Genomic DNA, 23281 nt, shown 5'->3' with positions numbered 1-23281 from the left:
ACACCACTCCTCAAAACTGGGCCAAAGAGACCTTCCTTGAAGGAGGATCTGGGAAGTGAATCTCTGTGTCTTTCCTAGATGAGTTTCTGGAGAGACACTGAGACTCCTATGTTAATTTTTTTATCACCCACCAAGAGAAAGGAGAAAAGACTTCTGCACCCGTGATAAAATCAGAGAAGCTTTTGCAAAGATCGGTACAGCAGAGGCTCTTGAAACTGGGCTTGACTGGAGCAATCTGCTATTGCTGCCATTTACAATGAAATGCTGCTGCAAAAACCTGGTCTGCATAGGCAAGCTGCAGGACCCTCACCAATTATTCCAGTTAGAAAGGTTATTTTGAGAGATGGATAAGGAGGAGGAAGAACAAAAGAGGACAGTGCTATGGTCTACTTTCAGGAAATAGCCCAGAACATTGGTTAGCCCAGGGAAATCCTGCTTGAATTTGGGAGAGAGTGAAAGTGGGTATGACGCAGCTGCCTGAGGCTTAGTTCTCAACATCTAGATCCCAGGAGCATGGAAGTAGGCAGGTGGTTTTCCACCTCTAGAGAGGGTGTCCTTAGTATAGGCCCTTAGGACCGACAGGTGACCAAGTTTTCTAATTGGTTACAGGCGTGGGTCAGTGGGCCATAAAAAGGATAGTGGTGACCAAAAAGCAAATTGCCCCCTGGTGCTCATCAAACAACCAGTTCTGTGTAGAATGGACCTGTGCCAAGGACCCAGTGACTCAGGGCTTCATGCAGAGATGGCCAGGGATCCCCCAGCCACACACATCAGAGATTATCCAGCTCTGATGAGGAGTTCTCTGGAACACAGCCTCAAGACTCTGATGCCAGCAACATCCATTCTTTTAAGTTTCTGAAGAAGATAGACATTTCTAAGCGAATAGTTTCTTTGCTGAGAAACTAACTCTGGCAATATAGAAGATAAGCCTTGTGATAAGGTCAGAAAATGGGAATAGAGCCCAAGAGGTGAGCTCTCTGGACATAATGAGAGTATGGATTCGTATGGAACCACTGGCACAGATGCTCATGGGAGGCACAGACCTTGAGCTACAGGGTTAAAGAGAGCAAGGAGCTACCTAATAACATTTCTGCTCAGCGTTGGGGTGTCTGTGTGTGGAGATGTACAAATCAACCTCTCTCTGGTCCTCTCAAGTGGTGGCTGTTTTCTGTTCCTCACCCTCTGGGGGGAGGTGGGATAGGCTTCCTCCTTGCCTCTTGGTTTCTCAGTACTATTTATAAACCATTTTCCCTCCTTTTTCTTAGCTTCACCCTCGCTTTGAATCTAACGTTGTTAGACTATACCACTCACTGCTTTCCAAGTTATACTCATCTACCAACCTCCAGATCTTTTCCCAAAATTCCTTAAAGATTGTTGCTCCTGGCTCTCGCCAACACTGTTCTTATCATATATTTTGGTGATTTCAATAACCTCAGGAATAATCCATCCAGTGCTCTGGCCCCTCATTTCTATGACCTCTTCTTCTCCTGTGATTTTGTTCTTTAACCCACCTCAGCACTCCCTCCCTTGGTCGTACCAGAGACTTTGTCAATACCAATATCTGCAGCCCCTCCATACTCTGTTTCAAGCATCCCACTCTCGGATCACCACCTCTTATCTTTTCAGTGCATTCTTTCTAGTATCCTGCTCTAATAAGCCTTAGACCCGGCCCCCCCCCCCCCCGGAACCTACAGTCTCTTGATCTTACCTTCTTTACAACATCCCTTGCCTCCCTCTTGTCCTCCCTTCCCACATTACCTATTTTAAATTCCATGGTCAGTCATTTATTTACTCCCTTGCACTAATCTTTAACTCCCTTGCCCGTTTCTTGCTTGATAGTAATATTTTGGTAAAACGTCAACCCTGGTTAAAATTAAAATTTCCCCCTACCTTATGCCTATAATTATGCAACTGAAGAAAAACACTCAACCATGCTGACTAGTCTCCCTTTAAATTCATAATGATGAACCTCACATGAGTCCTTAAGGCCATCTGGCAATTGTACATGTCTCTAGTTCTTACTTCCACTCTTTTGGGCAACTATTTTATACCTTATCTTCCTTCCTCAAACCTCTAACATCTCTTCCTCTATTTTATTAATTGATGAACTTGCTTCCTATTTGTATTGTTATTTGTTTTTGTGTAACAAATTACCCCAAAATTTAGCACCTTAAAACAACAATCATTATTGACAGTTTCTAGCTGGATAGTCTGGCTCAAGGTCTCTTATGAGGTTGCAGTGAAGTTGTTGGTCAAGACTACAGTGTCTGAAGACTTCATTGGGGCTGGAGGATCCACTTTCAAGATCATTCACAGGGTTGTTGGCAGGAGCCTTCAGTACCTTGCCATGTGGGCCTTTTTATAGGGCTGCTCGTGACATAAATGGCTTCCCTCAGAGCAAGTTGATCTGAAAGAGAGTGAGAATAAGAGCAAGAGTGAGAGAGCGACAGAATGAGAGCGAGAGCAAGAAAACAGTATCTCTTATAACCTAATATCTGAAGTGACATACCATCACTTCTGCCATATTCTATTGGTCACACAGACCAACCCTGGTACAGTGTGAAAGGGGACTATACGAGGGTGTGCATACCAAGAGGTAGGGATCATCAGAGGCCACACAAGCTGGCTACAATACTATTTTATGGAGAAAACAGAACAATCAGAAGATAACTTCCACAAGCTCCCATCACCATATTATCCAATTACCAGTATATACTGTATTTTCACTGTTATTGTTATAGTGAACCATCCCTCATATCTAAGGCCAATCTCTCCACTTGTTCACTAGATCCCATTCCATCTTGCCCACTTAAGAACATAGATGCAAAAATTCTCCCATCTCTCTCCTGCATGTCAGTTTTCTCCTGTCTACTGGATAATTCCCAAGCAAAAAAACATGTGCTGCAATCTTAAAGAAAAGAACCCTCCTATGATTCTACCTCTCCTTTCAGCTACCCATTTCTGTGTCCCTTTACAACAAAACCCATTGAAAGAATTGTCTAAAATTGCTGATTCCAATTCCTCCTCCCCCTCTCTTTTAAGTCTACCTCAAGCAGGATTTTGCTCTCTAACTACTCCAAAAGCACTGCTCTTTTAAAAGTCATCAATGACCTCCACATTACTAAATCCAATAGTCAATTCTCAGTCCTCATCTTATTTGACTTATCAGCAGGCTTTAACATGGACGGTCTGTCCTTTTCAATGAAACATTTTCTTCACTTGGCTATCAAGGTATCACACACTCCTGGTTTTCTTTAGCTTACTGGCTGATCCTTCCCAATCCCTTTGCATTCCCCTCCTCTTCTCAGCCTCTTCAGTGTTGGAATACCCCAGGGCTCAATCCTTGGACTTCTTATCTGTCTATAAGTCAGTCCCTTGATGATTTCATTTAGTCTCAGGGCTTTAAATCTATAGGCTAGCAACCTGCAAATCTATATTTCTAGACCAGAACACTCCTGTGAACTCCAGACACTTTTATCATACTACTTTCTTGGATGTCAGTTAGATAAATAAAACTTAATCTGTCTCAAACTGAACTCTTGATCTTCCCCCTCCCAACCTACTCCTTCCCCTTTTTCCCCATCTCAGTAAATGGCAACTCCATCCTGTCAGTTGCTCAGGATGAAATCACTAGAATTTTCCTTGACTCTTCTCCCTCCCTCTCTCTCTCTCTCTCTCTCTCTCACACACACACACACACACACACACACACACACACACACAAACCACATCCAAGCTTCAACAGGTCCTAAAAGTCCTGCCTCCCAAATATATCCAGAATCCATCTACTTCTCACCATTTCTACCACTACGTCCCTGATCCAAGACATCATAATCTTCTATTAGGATTATTGGAATAGCCTCCTAATTGGTCTACTTGCTTATACCCTTGCCACATTGTATGTCTCAATACAACATCCAGAATGATCTTTTATAAATCTAAGTCACGTTATGACATTCCTTTGTTCAAAACTCTTCAGTGGCTCCCCCATCTCAATGCCTTTCTGTGGCTTACAAGGTTCTATATGATTGCCTTCCCCCTGACTTTTGATCTCCTATCTCAACTCTCTCCCTCTCACTCTGTACCAGTCACACTAGCCTCCTTCTGTTTCTCAGCCAGCTATGTGCCTATCTTGGATTCACTGTACCTGCTGTTCCCTCTACCTGGAATACTTTTTTTTTTTTTTTTATAAAACTCTCCGTTGAAGATTACAGTAGCTGGTTCCACTATCTCATGGAACTTTGCATTGGAGTCTTTGCTCAAAAGTACCTCAGTGAAACCTTCTCTAGTCATTCCTATGTAAAATTTCATCTCCCCTCTCCCCAGTACACTCTTTATCCTCTCTCTGCTTTTACTCGACAGTACTCATCAGCATCAGACACATTTATTTACTTATTCATGTTTATTTGGTTACTTCTCCTCATTATATTGTGAATTCCATAAGCAAGGGATATTAGTCTGTATTGTTCATTGCTATATATTTCCAGTGCCTAGAACAGTACTGATATATAAAAAGCGCTCAATTTTATGTTAAATGAACTAATGAATAAGTATTTCACAGGGATAATGAAGTGTCCCAGGATTACAGCAGAGCTTCCAACAGAAAGGGAGACCACTCACGAGGCTGTGATGTTCAAATATAAGAATATGTATGAAATAGCACGTAAACGTAATGAAGTATACAGACGATCAGTATGATTCATTGTTGGCTTAGTTTGTTCCTCCAGGAAGCCCCGCCAGGCCCGCCTTCTTCCATCCTTTTCCCGTGCTTCCCTCAGCTGGCATCCAGGCTAGTCAGCTCTTCAGCCCCACGTATCCCTGTTCCTGAAGGATCTGGGATGGTTTCAGAGCTGGGACTATCACGGCGCGGTCGGCAGGCCACACCTCTGCTCGCCCGTTAGCCAGCAGCACCGCGCCCCCTCCGCTTCCCGCCCGGTTCCCCGCGCCTTCACAATTCCCGCCCCATCAGCCAGACAAAAAGCGGAAGTGACGAATCTCCGGAGTTCGAAGCCCCGCCCCTCAGCCTTCCAGTCGCCGGGAGGTGACGCAAGCCCGGAAAAGGCGGATACAAGGCTACGGAGGGGCGGGGCGAGGCGGAGCTGGGTAGGGCGGCCCATCCGAAAGTGGCCGTTTACTGGAGGCGGTTACTGTGGTATCGGGGGTAGTTTGAGTTTGTGGCGAGCTGGGCCCGGGCTGTCTCACCAGGAGTGGGACCTCGAGGTCTCAGAAACAGGCTTCTAGCTGGCCCGGGACTCCCCGCCATTCAGCGCTTCCCCCCATAACCGGATACCGATTATTTGGACTCTGCCTCAGACCCAGGTTCCCACTCCTCATCCTCCCAGCCCCCTGCCACGGTCCCTTCTCCACCGCGCTGTGCCACCGCTGGGTACAGTCTTCGTTCTCTCAATCAGATCCTTTTTCTCTCCCCCGTCTTCCCCATTCCTTCCAGAAGGCAGTCTTTAAACCTTTCCTTCCCTCTTTATTTCTTCCCACTTCTCTTCTTTCCTCTTTCCTTCTTTCCCCTCCAGAATCCTTGTTCTTCGATTCCCTGTCAGGCTACTGCCTCCTCCAAGGCTCCTCTCCTTTTCAGGGGACTGTGGCTCGTGTGTTAGGAGGCGGAGATTTTAACGCGGTCATTTGAAGATTTTAAGCTTTTCCTTTCTCCTAACCAGGAGTCACAGATGCCGGGAAGTGTGGCCCCCCTCAAGAAGCCTGGAAATACCACAAGGTTGCCCCTGGCTTTAGACCCCCTGAAGAGCAAGGACGTGCTCGCAGTGCTGGCTGAGAGGAACCAGGCTATAGTACCAGTTGGGGCGTGGGTGGAACCTGCCTCGCCACATAGTTCGGAAATCCCAGCATATGTGAGTGTCAGTTTGGACCAAGTAAGGTGGAGTTCCTCCCTCATCTTTCTTTTTATTAGCCTTCTCTGATTTAGATAAAGAGGAGCAATCTGAGGATGCTGTTTCTATTCTGTCATAAATAGGTATATTCTTGCATTAGGATTATGGAACAAACGTGTATTTGCCAAAACTTTCTGCAGCTTTAGTTGGCGTAATCAAATATTTATTACTCACCTGCTGTGTAGACCATAATCTACATGGGACAGGAAATATATATATATATTTATATGTATTTACCAATATATATGTATTTATATATCTATATATATATTTATATGTATTTACCAATATATATGTATTTATATATCTATATATATATCTGTCTATATCTTTCAGACATTCCACAGTGTACTAGGGATGACAGTTGGCCCATTTCATGTAACATTAATTGATTGCTTAAAGTTTTTGATAAGTTTGGTAATGGAGATTCAGGCAAAATGCAGTAAGAGAATAAAGGAGGAAGAGATTAATTCTGACTTGGATTCTGAGAAAGCTTAACTATAAATTCCTTGAGGACAGGAACCTTTACATTTTGTTCATTCTTGTCCTGGCATATAGTAGGTCTTCAGGAAATATTTGAATGAATGAATGAATGAGGAAATATAGTCTGTGTTGGTCCTTAAAGAATGGAAATGCTGTAAGTACAGGTGGTAGGGAGGAGCATTTCAGATGAAGGGAAAGATTTGCAAAGTTTACATGTGTGCCTGTTTACTTGATAATTCTCAGATGTACTAATTAACACATGAGGACGATTTTGTAAGAAGACTCTTTATAGTCTTTCACTAAATTGTGCCCTTTAGCTATTCGTTCAAATTGTATTGTGGAACTTACCACATTTTATTTATTTATTTTTAAAAAGTATTATTAATTTATTTTTATTTTTTATTGATGTAACATTGGTTTATAACATTATATAATTTCAGGTGTACATCATTATATTTCAATTTCTGTGTAGACATCATGTTTGCCACCCAAAGACTAATTATCATCCGTCACTGTACACACCACATTATATTTGTAGTAAGTTTACATATCTACCTTTCCTGAAGGAGCATGAGCTCCTAGAGCACAGGGGAAAAAATCTTATTTATTATCATATCTCCACTTTTATCTTAGTGCCTAATAAATATAGGCACTCAGTAAATATTTATGGAATGCACAAAATGTGTGAAGGTCTTCTGAATGTATAGACAGGGTGCTGAACGTGAGGTGAAAAGTATGAGGTACATTTCCTTTGTGGTCTTTGATCTCAGAGAAGAAATGAGACTTATTTAAAGTAAGTGTTAAATAACAATGCAATGTTGTATATTCATTTTATTTATGTTTGTATGTATGTGTGTACATATTCATTCATTTATTCCTACTCTGCCTATTTCCAGAAAGGATTTTAAGGGCCTGGATAGTATATGATTAAGTTAGAAGACTATGATACTTAATCAAGGAAGAAAGATATGACTTTGGGTTGATGTGACCCAGGGAAGTTTAATGAAGAATTCAGATAATCGAAGAGAAGGGGATGATTCTCTAATTAAGGAGAATGGGGAGAATAGGAAGTAAGCAAGGTATATTCAGGATTCTAAGGGTACGTTACATTGATTGGAGTGGAAGGTTTAGTAGGGTGATTGATAGGATTGTGGAAAATAGGGGTGGTAGGGAAACACTGGAAATTTTGGAGAAGGGATTGACTTGATTCATTGTTTAATATTACGGATGAATTTCATGATCAAACAGTGTTTTGATTAGATTAATCGATTCAAAGTTTTTAAAGGTTAGGGAGAGATTTGCTCCTGGGAGACAAATTAGGATGTAATTTAACAATTTAGGCAGGAAGTATAGCATCAAGACTTGTTTAGTGGTAAGAAATGGAGTGGGAAAGCCTTGAAAAGGGGTGGTTGAAGTGGGAATGAAAAGGGCTAAATGCAGGAAACATCCCAGAAGAATCAGGAAGATTTGGTACAAAGGTATTTTGGCATTTAAGTTATTGACATCTCTTTTTAATTGCTCAAATTATGACATCTTTCTAATGTCAGTAGCATCAAAATGCCTGAAAACCACCAAGATTTTCTTTTTCTATGTTAAAAAATATCGAGTGTCATGTTCCCACACATGAACTCAAAATATTAAATTATTGGAACATGTATAAACATGTCTCTTTTCCCTCATTTAAAAAATTCTGATCAGTACCAGTAAAAGGCAATTTGATCAAGCATCTAATAGAACTCTTTATTGTTTTAGCATGTATAGTCTGGAGAATCCACTCTTATTTAATAGATAGCTTTGTCAGCTCAGAATAGATGCTGAATAGTTACTTCAAAAGCTTGCTTACTATAAGATCGTGTCTATTTTGAAGGGAAAGTCCTAATCATTTTTGTCCCCCAAATTTCAAGGAGACATCAGGATTCCTAAAAATGCTGTAGCTTCTGAGCCCCATCCCTGTTAATTAAATTAGCATCAGAAGATGCTACTACCCTATCCGCATATATGGCTATTGCATTATTTTATAATTTATTCTGGTTATCTGTTGTTGTGTAACAAAACACCTTAGAATTTAGTGGCATAAAGCAAACAATACTGGTGTCAGGAATTTGAGCAGGACACAGTGGGAGTGGCTTGTCTGCTCCATGATGTGTGAGGCTTCGGCTAGGGTGGCCCAAATAGCTGGAGATGTCTGGGACAACTTGACTGGATTCTGGCTGCTGGTTGGGTTTCTTGGTTCTTCTTCATGTGGCATCTGCTGGGCTGAAATATCCAAAAGGGTTTCTCACTCACATAATCTGGCACTTGGGCTAGGATGACTAGAATGGCTTTGGGCTGGCTGGATATCTTTCTCTTTCTACATTGCCTCTCTATTTGGCTACCTTGGACTTCCTCACAGCATGGTAGTCTCAGGGTAGAATTCTTATATGGTGGCTGGCTTCCCCTAGAGTGAGCACTCCAATAGCCTTAGGTGGAAATTGCTTTATTACCTTGCTTCAGAAGTCGTGGAGCCAACCCTTCTGCCTCATTCTGTTGGATATACAGAGCCAGACTATTCAGTGTAGGAGTTGACTACACAGGAGCGTAAATACAGGGAGGCTTGATCCACTGGGAGGAAAAAGGGAGATCATCTTTGGAGACTAACTACTATATAACCTAAGCATCAATTCCATCATATGCGAATAATCCAAATGTATTCTTTGATTGATGTGAGAAACACTTCATTCTATATTGCACCCTTGGGTAGTCCATAGGTTGCAAAAAGGCTATGAGAAATTAGTTGTACAGTTGAAGCAATATTTGTTTTTGTTGAACCCAGTATTTCCCAAATTTATTTGACTCTAGGAACCTCTTAACAGCCCGTGGGACAAGTGTTCTCAGGTTCCGGTTGCCTTACACAGTGGTGGTTGCTAAGAAAAATATGTTTCTAACATGTGGTACACTCTTATCTTTGGTTTGCAATTGAAATCCACAATTTGGAATCAACCATACACTTCAATAAAATGTTTGATAATCCCAGCTTTGGGGTAAAAGAGGGGGCAGACAGAGGCAATGGAAGTCAAAGAAAGAGGTAGAATGGCTTAAACTTGTCTGGAGCTTGTGTTAATTTGGGTCAGTTCAGGCTTTACTACATATATCTCTCCTTTGGAATTACTTTACCTCGTTATTCTTTGATATTTGTTTTGTACACTCTACTCCTGTGGTACATACTCTTGTAGAATAGTTTATGGGATAGATTTCTTGGAAAATTTAATTTTAATTGGAATTTAAATTCACTTGATTTTGAGAATTTATTGACAGCCTGTGAAATAATTTGAAGCACCTTCAGAATTAGATTTTGGAATCACTGTTAGAAGAAGGGGTAGGTAGGAGGTGTGATGATGATTTTATTTAGTTTGAAGATTCCTTATTCAAGAGAAATGTAGTCAAGAGAAAAGCAGTATGGTATAGGGCATGTGTTGGAATCAGAGAAACTTCTAGCTCTGCTACTTGCCAGCTAGAGGATACTAAAGATTATTTAATCTTTCTGAGCCCCAGTTTCCTCATCTGTAACGTTAAAAATTAGAATACCTGCTATCGGAGGTAGTTTTGAGGTTTCAGTGATATAATGTAGTTAAAGTGCTTGTCTTGTAATAGATCTTTAATGATGGTGACTGCTGTTATTATGGTGACTATGATTGTTATTCAAAGCACTTAGAAGAAGTAAATACTCAAATGGGATAAAATGTTCCAGATTGTTTAGAATATGTTTTAGAATTGAGCATTACATAAATATTGAGTACCTTTATATTTAAGACTCTGTGTTATATACTATAGGGGAAAGAAAGGAGAATGAAATGCATTTCCTGCCCTCAAAGAGTTCATAATATAATGGAAGAGTCAAGAAATACTGTACTCAATTAATGTTAATGAGAGGTACCATAGCATAAGAGAGCGCAGAGGAAGAAAGGATCGTGGAAGGTACTAGGAAGTGGGTATTAGATGATCTTGAAAACTGAGTAGGCCCTTACCAGGTGGAGATGACAGGAAGAGCATGCTAGGTTAAAAATGGAGCATAATTCTGAGTATCAAGGCATTTTATAATAGGACATATTTGGTGAGTGGTGAGCAATCTGGTGTGTCTGGACTGTTTTACTCATTTTAGAAAATGTGTAACAAAAGATAGATTTGAATTGATGAATTGATTCATTAAGAATTAATGAAGGCACCTTTGGTTCTCAGTTCAATGAAAAATTAAGATTTGATTTGAGTACTCACAAATCCCAATTTTTAGTTTGTCATTTGGTTTAAGTTTTTGGTACTCACTAGCTATGTCTAGATTATGGGCTCTGAACTCCTGTGATTTCCTTACTCTACTGGGAATTTTGGATTATAGACTTAATTATTTTTCAGGATTATTTCCTGACTGCTTTGTGTTTATAACAGAGCCCTAATGGGCAAAACTGCTGACATTTAAGTTCATTTTCTATCTTTTGTCTTTGAAGACTTCAGCATATATGATTGAAGAAGAACTAAAGGAACAGCTAAGAAAAAAACAAGAAGCTTTGAAGCATTTTCAGAGACAAGTCAAACGCCGAGTAAATCAACAAATTAGGCTGAGAAAAAAACAACAGCTTCAGAAGTCTTATGAAGCAGTAAGTTCAAAAGTTAGCCTGAGTAAAGACTGAATGGAAAGTGCGTGTGTTATGAGATAAACTATTAGGTAGTAACAGAATCACTTTCTTTTGATTCTGTGCTTTGTATAATCTCATTTACTAGAGAGGGCATAGAGAAACCATGTTTCATTTCTGTGTTGTTCTGACTCATTCTTTGCTTTCATTAAATAGTTAAAAACAGTGTCAGAGTTTTGGATTCAGACTTGGGTTTGAATTCCAGCTTATGCTGTTTTACTAGCTATGTGACCTTTGGCTAATTACTTAACTTCTCTGGACCGTAGTTTCTTCACCTATGAAATGGGAATATGATACTTGTCTCATAAGATTCTTGTGAGAATTAGATGAGAAAATGTAAATTATTAGCACATAGTAGGTACCTGGTAAATGTTAGTTCTTTTGCCAGCTAAAGCTTCCCCCTCCCTCCCCTTAGTCCTGATTTAAAATCTTTTGGGCTGCTTAGTGGCATTATTTGATTGCATTGGATTCGAGTAGAATCTCACCAGAAGAATCTCACTCTTCCCTCCTTTGTGTAGGCAGAAAAAGAAAGCTCTATAGCCATGCAGTCTTCAGATCCAGCACACTTAACTCCTAAAAGAACAAGCATTTTTCCAAACAATTTGAATGCTGCTATTGGAAGTGCTAGGTTACCCCCTTCTGAGATACTTGGGGATGGAATAGAGGACAGAGAGAATCAGAATGAATTATTCCAACAACAAGCCCAGGCTGTAAGTACATATTCATTTTATTTTATGTCTATGATTTTTTTAGATATATGACATATCTAGGATATGGAGTAGAGATTAGGAGGTATCACATTCAATTTCACTTTTTATTACCTCCTTTTTTACCTTTGTAAAGTGGGGAATGGTGGGATGATGTTTATTTATATATATGTTTTAAATTTATACTTATTTATTTTTGATAGGACACTTTAGAATCATCTAAAGAAAGATGCCAAGGTATTAGAGTTCAAAAGTTATTAGAAAGAGCTTTAGGTCAAAGAACATAGATTTTCCCACTTATACTGGAACTATGTTATGGATGAGTTACCATCAGTTTGTAGCATATGGACAGAAGTGATTCCTAACCTGTATTGCAAAGAGGTTCAGTACATATATGGGGTATTTCAGTCATTATTTTTGTCTCTATTTTTCTTTTTTTCTAACCTTTAATCTGATTATCACAATTAATAGATCTATAGATCAAGTAATGATAGAGTAAACTCTCAATTAACATATTCAGAGTCTTTTGAAAAATGTATCTTTTATTTAGTGATACATTTTATATACCTGATATTTAAAAATTAACCACCATGAATAGACTCATCCACTCAAATCACTTGATGCCATCCGATCTGCTCCCTTCTTAGTGTACCTGAGCTTTTGTCCAGTTGCTATCACATTCTTTACCTCTACTTTGGGAATTATTCTTCATCTTATCATTTAAAAATGTATTCCTAGGGATAGTGAGATGAGGGCAAAAATGTGGAAAATGATGATTATATGAAAATAAAAGTCGTATGACTGCCTAAGCTAACATGCTTGGTCATAAGTATGAAGCAAATCTGATTGTGCTGCTACTATCAATAGAGAAAGCTTTAGAAGCACGTGTTATGTTGACAGAACTGTGACGTTTTCTTGTCATTGTTTGCTTTATAGTAATCATTTTTATAATCTTTTTTTGTTTTCTTTTTTAAGACTGAACAATTTGTTTAGCAAATGTTTATTGAGCCAGGTACTACATAAAGTAAAAGGAATAGAACACTGACTAAGAGAGACATGGTTCTTGTCTGCATGGTGCTTGTAGCTATAATTCTCACTGTAGTGAGGATTTTACTTCATCTGTATAATACATGAGTAGAACTCTTCAGTCCGCAGATATTTGAATATACTGTGTTTAATAAATTAAACGTTGTAGGGATACTAATGAAATGTTAATAGGACCTTCTGTGGGTTTATATTTCCAAATAGAGATACAAAGCTAATAGACCCCCTATCTATTAGATAATAATATAGAGATATTTGCTTTATTTGGTGATAAAATATGGGAGTTCAAAAATTTTTAAATTCTAAGGAAATAGTTGGGGAAGAATTCATGGAAGAGGTGGAATTGAGCTGTATATTTTAAATTGGTAAGCTGGATTGAATTGGTAAATTCAAGAGAATTTTGAGATAGTAGGAACAGTTAAAAGCCTAGAATATGTAATGAGTGTGGTTTATAGAGGGAAATAACAGAACTACTGAAGAATGTTCAGTGACAAACTACTTTGAGCCTCTAAACTTTTGCCCGTACAATGCCATGACAATAGATGCTTTTCTGTTGTAGTTTTTATCCACTAGATGTCACTAAGAATTAGACAATGAGACAGTGATCAAGCACTAACTCACTTGGTTTATCTAGAACTGGTTGAGTAAATGGTGAAGGTGATTCACTTTCTGAATGTTAGTGGACTTTTCAATTTTCTTGTGTTTTGGAGCTATAGAAGCATAGAATCTTAGAGTTGAAATAGTTTTAAAAGTTCATCTGACATATTGAAGTATTTAAGGATGAAATGATTTGACGTCTAGGATATGCTTCAAAATAATATAAGAGTGAGGTGAAGTGGGGGGTTATAGATGGAGCAAGATTGGCCAGGAGTGATAATGTTAAAGCTGGCTGATGGTTATGGGGTTCATTATAGTATTCTGTCTACTTCTAAATATATTTAAAGTTTCCAATATGTTTGAATTTATTTACATTTTTGATTAAATGTTAGAAGACACATTATCTAATCTAACCTATCTCTCTCTAAGGAATTTTTTTTTAATTGAGGTATAATTGACCTAAAACGTTATATTAGTTTCAAGTGTACAACATAATGCTTCAATGTTCGTATACATTGCAAAATGATCACCACAATAAGTCTAATTACCATCCGTCACTGTGCATAGTTACAAAAATTTTGTTTTTTTTTTTTCCTTGTGATGAGGACTTTTAAGATTTACTCTCTAAGCAACTTTTAAATATACAGTACAGTATTATTAACTGTAGTCACCATGCTGTACATTACATTCCCATGATTTATTTATTTTATAGCTGGAAGTGTGTACCTTTTGACCCCCTTCACCCATTTTGCCCACCTCCCCGCCATGCCCCCCATTCCCCCTGGCAACCACCAATCTGTTCTCTGCATCTCTGAGCTTAGTTTTTTGTTTGTTGGTTTGTTTTGTTTTTTAGATTTCACATATAAGTGAGATCATACAGTATTTCTCTTTCTCTTTTTGACTTATTTCACTTAGCATAATGCCCTCGAGGTCCATCCACATTGTTGCAAATGGCAAGATTTCAGTCTGTTTTTAAGGCTGAATAGTATTCCGTTGTGTATATGTATATACCACATTTTCTTTATGCATTCATCTATCGACGGACACTTAGGTTGTTTCCATATCTTGGCTATTGTAAATAAAGCTGCAATGAACCTGGGGGTGCATATATCTTTTCAAATTAGTATTTTTGTTGTCTTTGGATAAATACTCAACAGTAGAATTGGTGGATCATGTGGTAGTTCTATTTTTAGTTTTTTCAGGAACCTCTATACTGTTTTCCAGGTATATATATTAGAGATATTTTTATAACATCTCTAATATATACATATGGCCATCTAGTTTCTGCTAGAACACTTCCACTGTTGGGCAACTCATTACTTTTTCAGACTGTTCATTTCATTTTTAGGGGCTTGAAATTATTAGAACTATTTTTTCAATGTATTAAGTCAAAATCTTCCTCCTTATAACTTACCCATTGGTCCTAGTTTTGCACTATGAAGTAACAGAGAATAAAATACAGTGGTCATCTCTAAGAACACTTCAAGTATTTAATTATCACTATTTTTCTTTTTTGGGGTTACTACGTTCCTAATTCCTTTAGTCATTTTTCATATAACATAATTTCCAGATTACAATCTTAGTTGATTTTTTCCAAATGCTATTTAGTTTTCAATGCTGTTTTCAAATATGACCCTCACAGCTGAACACAATACTGTGTTCCAAATGTGATTTTGCTGGGACTTCTCTTATGCTACAACCCCACCTCATCTTCCACTTACAATAGTTGATATTACCTACTTGTTCTAATATCAGATAAGATTGGGCACCTAGAGTTAGAAACTAGAATCATAGAACTGGAAGAAATTTCAAGTGGTCACATAAAATCGAACTAGCCTAGCTCCCTGCTTTTTGTTAGGACTGATATTTATCTCTTGGGATTGAGTTTCTATGATGTCCCTTGATAACTTCATTTTGGTGGGGAATTGAAGAACAACTGATCATTGTTTCATTCTCACCATATAATAACTTTCTATTTATCTATGGACAATTAAGTTCAACACTATTTCTTTTCTAGCATGGGTTATCCCAGCTTTCTACTTGTGATGGCATTTAGGACCCACGTGGATAATCCAGGATTGTCTCCTCGTCTCAGGATCCTTAACTTAATCATATCTGCAAGTGCCCTTTTTCCTTATAAAGTAGAATTTACAGATTTCAGGGATTAGGACCTGGTATCTTTGGGTGGCCATTGTTCAATCCACTACAGTCCTCATAGCAGGTCACTGAAAGGGCCTTTGGGTTGAGGTTTGGTGAAGGGTTATGGTAATGACAGAGAAATAGAATGAATATAATGTATATTCCAACTGCTGGACCAGTTGAAATATCCTTCTTAAGGGGGCTAAAACAATCTATGACTTCAATAGAGGTTTGGACTTGATGGGAAATGAAGATTATGTACCCTTATTTTAAATCTGTTACAACAGATTTTGAATCCTTGGTCACATGGTGCAGGCCAATAGTGTTTACCATACTTGGCAATGAGTAAAAGCAGGCATATTCATAGCTCTGTAGTTTTTTTTGTGAGGAGGACTAGCCCTGAGCTAACATCTGATGCTAATCCTCCCCTTTTTTCTTGAGGAAGATTGGCCCTGGCCTAACATCCGTGCCTAGCCTCCTCTACTTTATATGGGACGCCGCCACAGCATGGCTTAACAAGTGGTGCATTGGTGTGCGCTCAGGATCTGAACCTGCGAACCCCAGGCCACCACAGCGGAGCGTGTGCACTTAACCACTGCACCACCGGGCCGGCCCCGCTCTGTATTTTTTTTTTCACAGCCTCAACTGCACATATATCTCTTATTGCATTGTGATTAACTCTGTCTTGACCCCTGTAGCCACTCTGCAGCTAACCAAATTTAGAAATCCTCCTGTTACTGGAAGAAGGAGTAATGTTTCAAGCTGATTTCTCTGGCTAGAAGTATACACCTTCTAGAAGCAAGGACAAAAGAGAAGTGATATGCTGTAAGGAAACTGGGCGAGTTGTAGAGAGAGAGTGTGTTTTTATCTCTAGGTCACTATTAGTAAAAATCATAAAATATTTATTTATATCTATAAATTATAAGCATGATTTCCCTTCAAGGGAGAATTGATGTTGTTAAATTTTCACTGGATAGATTAGAACTGGTCCTGGCTTTGCCAGAATTTCGCTGAGTTGTAGGGATATGTTTCTTCCAGAAGATGTAGTGGTCAGCCTAAAAATGATACTTTATTCATTTCTGTATTTTCCTTGAAGGAACTTTCTATGCAGATTTTTGAAATATAAAATAGGCTGTGCTTCTCTGAAAAAGAAATCAAAATAGGTGCGTACTGAAATTACTAGGGATAGATAAGGAATGAACACAAAGTCAACGTATTTAATACTAATGCTCGTTATCAGCTGCTACTTATAGTACTTGAAACAAATTGGTTCTGTTGAGATGTTTGAGTTTGTGTTCTAGGTTAACTTGGGAATGCTTCTGGGACAAATGGAGAGTTGAGAAAAGACTTTGAATAGCTACAGTCTTCAAATGTTAGGAGTGAATAAGGGATTCGTATAAATGGGAAAAAGGATTTTAGGGGGGACTAGGAATAGAGTCTTCCAGCGAAGAGTGATAAAAGTGATTAGGCATGCAAGGACCAGTTGAAGAAATAACTCCTTATTGAGAAGATGGATGGAAGGTAAGGAATGTGTCTGCTCAATAATTTCCAAGTGTATTAATTCAAACTTTTAGGTTCTGATATTTTTGTGTACATAATTAATATAAAGCATACATTATTAAAAATGATTTGAGTAACAGCACTTAAATCAAGTTATGAAATGCAGTCTCTTAGAATAATGAAAATAATGTTGTAAAAACACTATCAGATCAATGTCTCCTTTGTAAGTAATCCTCTTGTCTTGGGTCTGGCATTTTTTAATAATAAGGGCCTGTTTTCCTGTTGGAACACTTAGTGAATTTGGTATTAAGACTTTAGCCTGTTTTTGTTTGTTTTTTTTTCCCACTTTCCCTGGCAGCTTAGTCAAACCACGAAGCAGGCACGTCACCAGTTGGCATCCTTTAAAATTGTGAGTAAAAAAAATGCATCAGTGTTTCCAGATGGTAGAAGGAAAAGCTTTCCCACGCAAGAGGTAAATTAATTTCTAATAAATTGTTTTTAAAAACACAGATAAAAAATACAGATTAAGATTTATTTACATCTCAAAATTATTTAGAACTGTAAAATAATTGAAATAACCTTAAATATCCAATAGTAGGGAATGGTTAAGAAATTGATAAATCCATTCTAAAAAATATCATGCTTTCAAAGAATATCTGAAGACAAGAGAAAGTGTCTGTGATATAAAGTTTAGTGAAAAAAGTAGGATACAGAATTATGTATAATGTAATCTCAATTAAAAAAATTCAACAAGTGTTATGGAATGTCTGCAGTTGTCAAGCATTGTTCTAGAAGCAGTACTTACAGTGGTGAAAAGATAGACAAAGATCTCTCAAGGAGTTTCTGTGCTGTAGGGAAGCATATAATAAACAAGCCAGTAAATATAGAATATAATTTCAAATGATAAGTGCTGTGAAAAAGTGAAGCAAAATAAAGAGGTAAGGAGAGAATGTTATGTGCATAGACAAAAGCCCGGAAAGAAATGGACCAAGCGGTTAATACTGACGATTTCCGGTTAGTGTTAGTACAGGTGATTTTAATTTTCTTCTTTTGGTTTTCTTTACTTTAAAAATGTTTACATAATGTATATATTTTACTTTCTAATCAGGAAAAAATCAATGCCATTATTTTTTAGAAAGAAATTCTTTTGATTCAAAATATAAGGTTAGAGTGGAAAATTGGAACCTAAATGTGGAGCTAGACTTAAAACGACTTTTAAGACATATTTGTAAAATGACACTGTTTTGCTGCCTACTTATTTCAGTGTTCACAAATTTGGATGCTAAACTCATATATTTTCCTGTGTTTACCTAATTTTGACATTAATTTCAATTTTTGATAGGCAGCATGCAGTAGAATAGACCATTAGTCTTTTTCACTCTATTATTTATTTATTTAATTTTTGCCGTCATCAACTCTGTCTCTTATTTAGTTCTTTCTCAGTTTTGCTTCCTTATTGGTATTCTTTTACATTTTCCTAAATTATATATATATGTTGTATTTTTGTATTTTTTCCTTAAGTATCTCAACACAACAATCAAAAACATTTGTGTCTTACATGTTTGCTGTTGGTAGAATACTAAACTTAATGTCTCCCTCTTCAGTGATAATTGAGAAATTTATAGTTAAGTATAAAAAAAACAAGTGGGCATTGGTATATGTCCACATATGGCATTCCATCCTAGATGCATTTAGTATGGTTACCTTTTTCTGGCATTGCCTTGTTGTGACTCTCAAGGTAGAGTTTCTTTTGTACTTACATTCTTCTTTTGACAGTTGGTATCTTGACAGTTTTGGTATCTTGACAGTTTTCATACCTACCATGGATTTGGCAGTACTATAGTTCGGGCCATTAGACTGACCTCAGGGTATTGTTAGAATGAGGTGATTAGACACATTCTAATAAACCAGAAAAAAAAAGGGTTAGCAGATCCTGGAGACTTTGTATTGTGTGGAACATGTTCAAACCTTTCAACTGATGTTTTTCCAGAAAGAGTACTGTTCCCAGGTCCGACTGAAATAAAAATCCAATAGAAGGAAGGAGAATTAAGTCTGAGATAACATCCTTGTAGAAACCAGTTTTACACGTCAGAGATGCCATTTGAGTGTAATTTATTATTGTTATGATGATGATGATGATGAATTCAGGCTGGCTGCTTGCTTCCAAAGAGTGCATGTGTATTTTTCAGGCGTTTCTTTAAACTCTGTATAATTCAGAATGATCTGTGAAATTTTTCTTATAATTTATATCAAGTATGTAGTCTTTCCCTCAAATCTGAAGTTTTCTACCTCCTCGGTTGTATGAAGTGGGAATCTGCTGATCAGAAAGGAGAACAATCTATAACCCACTTGAACTCTGGTTTCATTTCGTTGTTAGACTTATTTTTACTGACACTGGAATCTGTCTGGTTGTTATTGTTGTTCCAGATTTGGAGATACAAATAGAAGATATACTTACTTGCCTGCTGTCAGGTCACCAAGACAAAATCATAAACCTTCTTAAATTCTTACTGGCTGGGAGAGGGGCAAATTGTCATTTATGAAGTTAATATAGTCTCCTACTAGCCTATTTCACTCCATATGTTTGATATGGGAGTGATTTCTTTGTACATTTGAAGTAGAACACGTATTTGTTTCCCTTTCTTCTATATTAGACTACCATAACCTGCTAAGATCACTTCAGATCTTTCACAAAAACTCAACTTAGTATTGTGAGCATATTGCTTTCTCTAGACCATTTATATTTGTATTGATTTTTCTTTTTTTTTCCAGAAAGCACATTGTAGGAAACCAGCATTCTTCAGGGTAAATATAGGAACAAGAGGAGAATTACCCTTTATCTTTTAAATACTGTACATTACCAGAAATTTATAGAAAATTGGGTAGGGAAATACAGAGTAGAGGGGAAAAAAATAAAGGCTTGTTAGAACTATCCTCAGCTTATTAAGAATGGGCTTAAGGGTTAAGATTGTAATGTCTAGTATTGGTTTTTTTTTTTTTTTTTTTTTTTTTTGTGAGGAGATCAGCCCTGAGCCAACATCCGCCAATCCTCCTCTTTTGTTTTGCTGAGGAAGACGGCCCCGGGCCAACATCGGTGCCCATCCTCCTCCACTTTATATGGGACGCCGCCACAGCACGGCTTACCAAGCAGTGCGTCGGTGCGCGCCCGGGATCCGAACCAGCGAACCCCGGGCCGCCGCAGCAGAGCGCGCGCACCCAACCGCTTGCGCCACCAGGCCGGCCCCTGGTTTTTTTTTTAACAGTTTTATTGAGATATAATTCACATACCACACAATTCACCCATTTAAAGTGTGCAGTTGACTGGTTTTGAGTGTATTCATAGGGTTGTGCCACTGTCACCAAAGTCTAATTTAGAACGTGTTCTTTACCCCTAAAAGAAACCCTGTACCTGTTAGCTTTCACTCCCCATTCCCTGCCTGTCCCTACCCCTGGTCCTAAGCAACCACTATCTACTTTTTGTCTCTATAGATTTGCTTATTCTGGACATTTCATTAAAATGGAATCATATAATATGTGGTCTTTTGTCACTGGCTTCTTTCACTTTGCATGTTTTCAGAGTTCATCCACATTGTAGCATGTATCATTACTTCATTCCTTTTTACTGCTGAGTAATATTCCATTATATGGCCATATCACATCTGGTATATCCATTTGTCAGTTGGTGGATATTTGGGTTGTTTCCACTTCTTGGCTTTTACAAATAATTGTGCTATGAGCAGTTGTGTCATGTTTTTGTGTGGACATTCATTTCTCTAGTAGTGGAATTCCTGGGTCATATGGTAACTCTGTTTTTAATATTTTGAGGAACTGCCAAGCTCTTTTGCTTGGCAAAAGAGCTCTTCATCAGCAATATATGAGGGTTTTAGTTTCTTTACATCCTCTCCAATACTTGTTATTGTGCATCTTTTTGATTATAGCTATCCTAGTAGATGTGAAGTGGTATCTTGCTGTACTTTTGATTTGTGTTTTCCTGATAATTAATGCTCTTGAATATTTTTTCGTGTTCTTATTGCCCTTTCATATATTTCTTGTGGAGAAAATGTCTATTCAAATGTGATGCCCATTTTTTAATTGGGTTATTTGTTTTTTTATTATTGAGTTGTAGGAGTTCTTTGTATATTCTGGATACAAGTCGCTTATCAGATATATGATTTGCAAATATATTCTCCCATTCTATGGGATGTCATTTCACTTTCTTAATGCTATCATTTGCAGCACAAAATCTTTAATTTTGGTGTAGTCCAATTTATCTATTTTTTCTTCTGTTGCTTGTGCTCTTCGTGTAGTATCTAATAAACCATTGCTTAATGTAAGGTCATGAAGATTTCCTCTTTGTGGTGTTCTAAGAAGTTTATAATTTTAGCTCTTCAGTTTAGGTCTGTGATCCATTTTGAGTTAATTTTTATACATGGTGTGAGGAAGTGTTCTAACCTAATTGTTTTGCATGTGGATGTCCACTTGTCCCAACACTATTTGCTGAAAAAATGATTCTTTCTTCATTGAATTGTCCTGGCACCCTTGTTGAAAATCAATTGACTGTAATATGAGGGTTTATTGCTCTCTTAACAATATCGTCTTCTGAGATCCATGAACATGTGATGTCTTTCCATTTATTTAGATCTTCTTTAATGTCTTTCAACAATGTTTTATAGTTTTCAGTGTGCAGTCTTGCACTTCTTTCGTAATGTCCTGCTTTTATAATATTTGACTGTACTGAACTACTAAAATTATATTAGTAGTGTGCTGAAGCCTAGGATTTTATTGCAATCACATTGTTTCTACCTGTAATAGATACATTTGGTTTTTTGTTTTTGTTTTTTCATTTTTATTTGTGTGTTCTTTAGGAACCTGACTCTGAGGAATCTTCATCTCTTATGATAGATGAGAAAGGGAGAGAGAATTTGTTTTGGGGAGACCAGCAGGATCTCCTTTCTGAAGACAAGGACAAACCTTTCATCAGAGTTCAGGTAAAGCAGAGTAAAAGGAGATAGTATAATAGAAATTAAACTAATTATGATTTGGACTAGGGATGCCAGTACTGTTGTACTGGTGTGGGATTGTAGATTTAGGTTCTATTAAGTTGATCAAAGACTATAATTTCATATTTTATTTTAGTAATTTGTCTGACTACCATATCCTTTTAAGATTATTTTAGGAATCTTGTGGAAAATCTAGAGCGTTGCTACTACGTGGCATTCTGTATTTGATGTTTATGTTCACTTTTAGAAAGTACAATTCAAAAATCCATTATTTGCTGTGATGGAAGAGGAAGAGCTAAAGCAGTTGCATCTTCGGGGCATTCAGGATATTCTGCCAGAAACCCAGGATTATCTTCCAGAAGCCCAAGGTGATCTGCTGGAAACCCAGGGTGATTTGACTGGAACCCAGAGTATTGAGCTGGAAGCCCAGAGTATTGAGCCAGATACCCAGTCTATTGAGTTGGAAGCCCAAGCCATTGAGCCCAAAGCCCAGGCCATTGAGCCTGAAGCCCAGGTTGTTAAGACAGAAACTCAGAGTATTATGCTGGAAGCCCAGAGTATTGAACCAGAAGATCGGAGTATTGCATTGGAAGTCCAGGATTTTCAACCCCGAAATCGGGCTTTTCTCCCCAAAGACCAGAATATTCTACCCAAATGTCAGGACCAGCATTTTCTATGTAAAGACCAGGATTTTATTCCCAAAGACCAGAATATTCTACCCACATGTCAAGACCAGGCTTTTCTACCCAAAGACCAACATGTTCTCCCCAAAGACCAGAATATTCAACCCAAATGTCAGGACCAAGATGTTCTGCTGAAAGACCAGCATCAGGATTTTCTACCCAAAAACCAGCGTATTCTCTCCGAAGATAATATTCTATCCAAATATCAAGACCAGCATTTTCTACCCAAAGACCAGTGTGTTCTCCCCAGCGATCAGCGTGTTCTCCCCGAAGACCAGAATATTCTGCCTACATGTCAGGACCAAGATTTTCTACCCAAAGACCAGGGTTTTCTATCCAGAGATCAGGTAAAATAGAGTGGAAAGGAGATATAACAAGAAGAAATAAGCTACTTAATGTTTGGAGTGGAATTTACAAGGACTAAATTGCAGCTGATTTGGAGGCCCATAGTTTGAAAAAATAGTCTCTTGATTGATTTCTCAAAACTGCAGGGTTCTCATTAAGTGTTATAGTAGTATCAGCAGCATATTACCCCTATCTGGACAATTTACTTTTTATTTAACC

General features: G+C 37.9%; 1 protein-coding gene across 8 annotated transcripts in view; it reads left to right on the top strand.

The window, feature by feature from the left end:
* Positions 1-5112: 5112 nt before the first annotated feature.
* Positions 5113-23281, top strand: part of CCDC15 (coiled-coil domain containing 15) — an 89599-nt gene continuing 71430 nt past the window's right edge. For 6 of the 8 annotated variants that reach the window (XM_058544895.1, XM_058544896.1, XM_058544894.1 and 3 more), the window contains exons 1-7: positions 5113-5319; positions 5673-5861; positions 10862-11011; positions 11566-11757; positions 17393-17506; positions 21900-22022; positions 22282-23064. In XM_058544895.1, the coding sequence (XP_058400878.1) occupies positions 5682-5861; positions 10862-11011; positions 11566-11757; positions 17393-17506; positions 21900-22022; positions 22282-23064 (1542 nt within the window). In that variant the 5' untranslated portion in view covers positions 5113-5319; positions 5673-5681. The remainder of the gene's footprint in view (positions 5320-5672; positions 5862-10861; positions 11012-11565; positions 11758-17392; positions 17507-21899; positions 22023-22281; positions 23065-23281) is intronic. The other 2 variants (XM_058544891.1, XM_058544893.1) reach the window with 2 other exon arrangements.

This window comes from Diceros bicornis, chromosome 7, assembly GCF_020826845.1.
Source record: "Diceros bicornis minor isolate mBicDic1 chromosome 7, mDicBic1.mat.cur, whole genome shotgun sequence".
In the NCBI taxonomy this organism is placed as follows: Eukaryota; Metazoa; Chordata; class Mammalia; order Perissodactyla; family Rhinocerotidae; genus Diceros; species Diceros bicornis.
The sequence above is the reverse complement of the archived record's forward strand: the minus strand, read 5'-3'. Positions and strand labels throughout refer to the sequence as shown.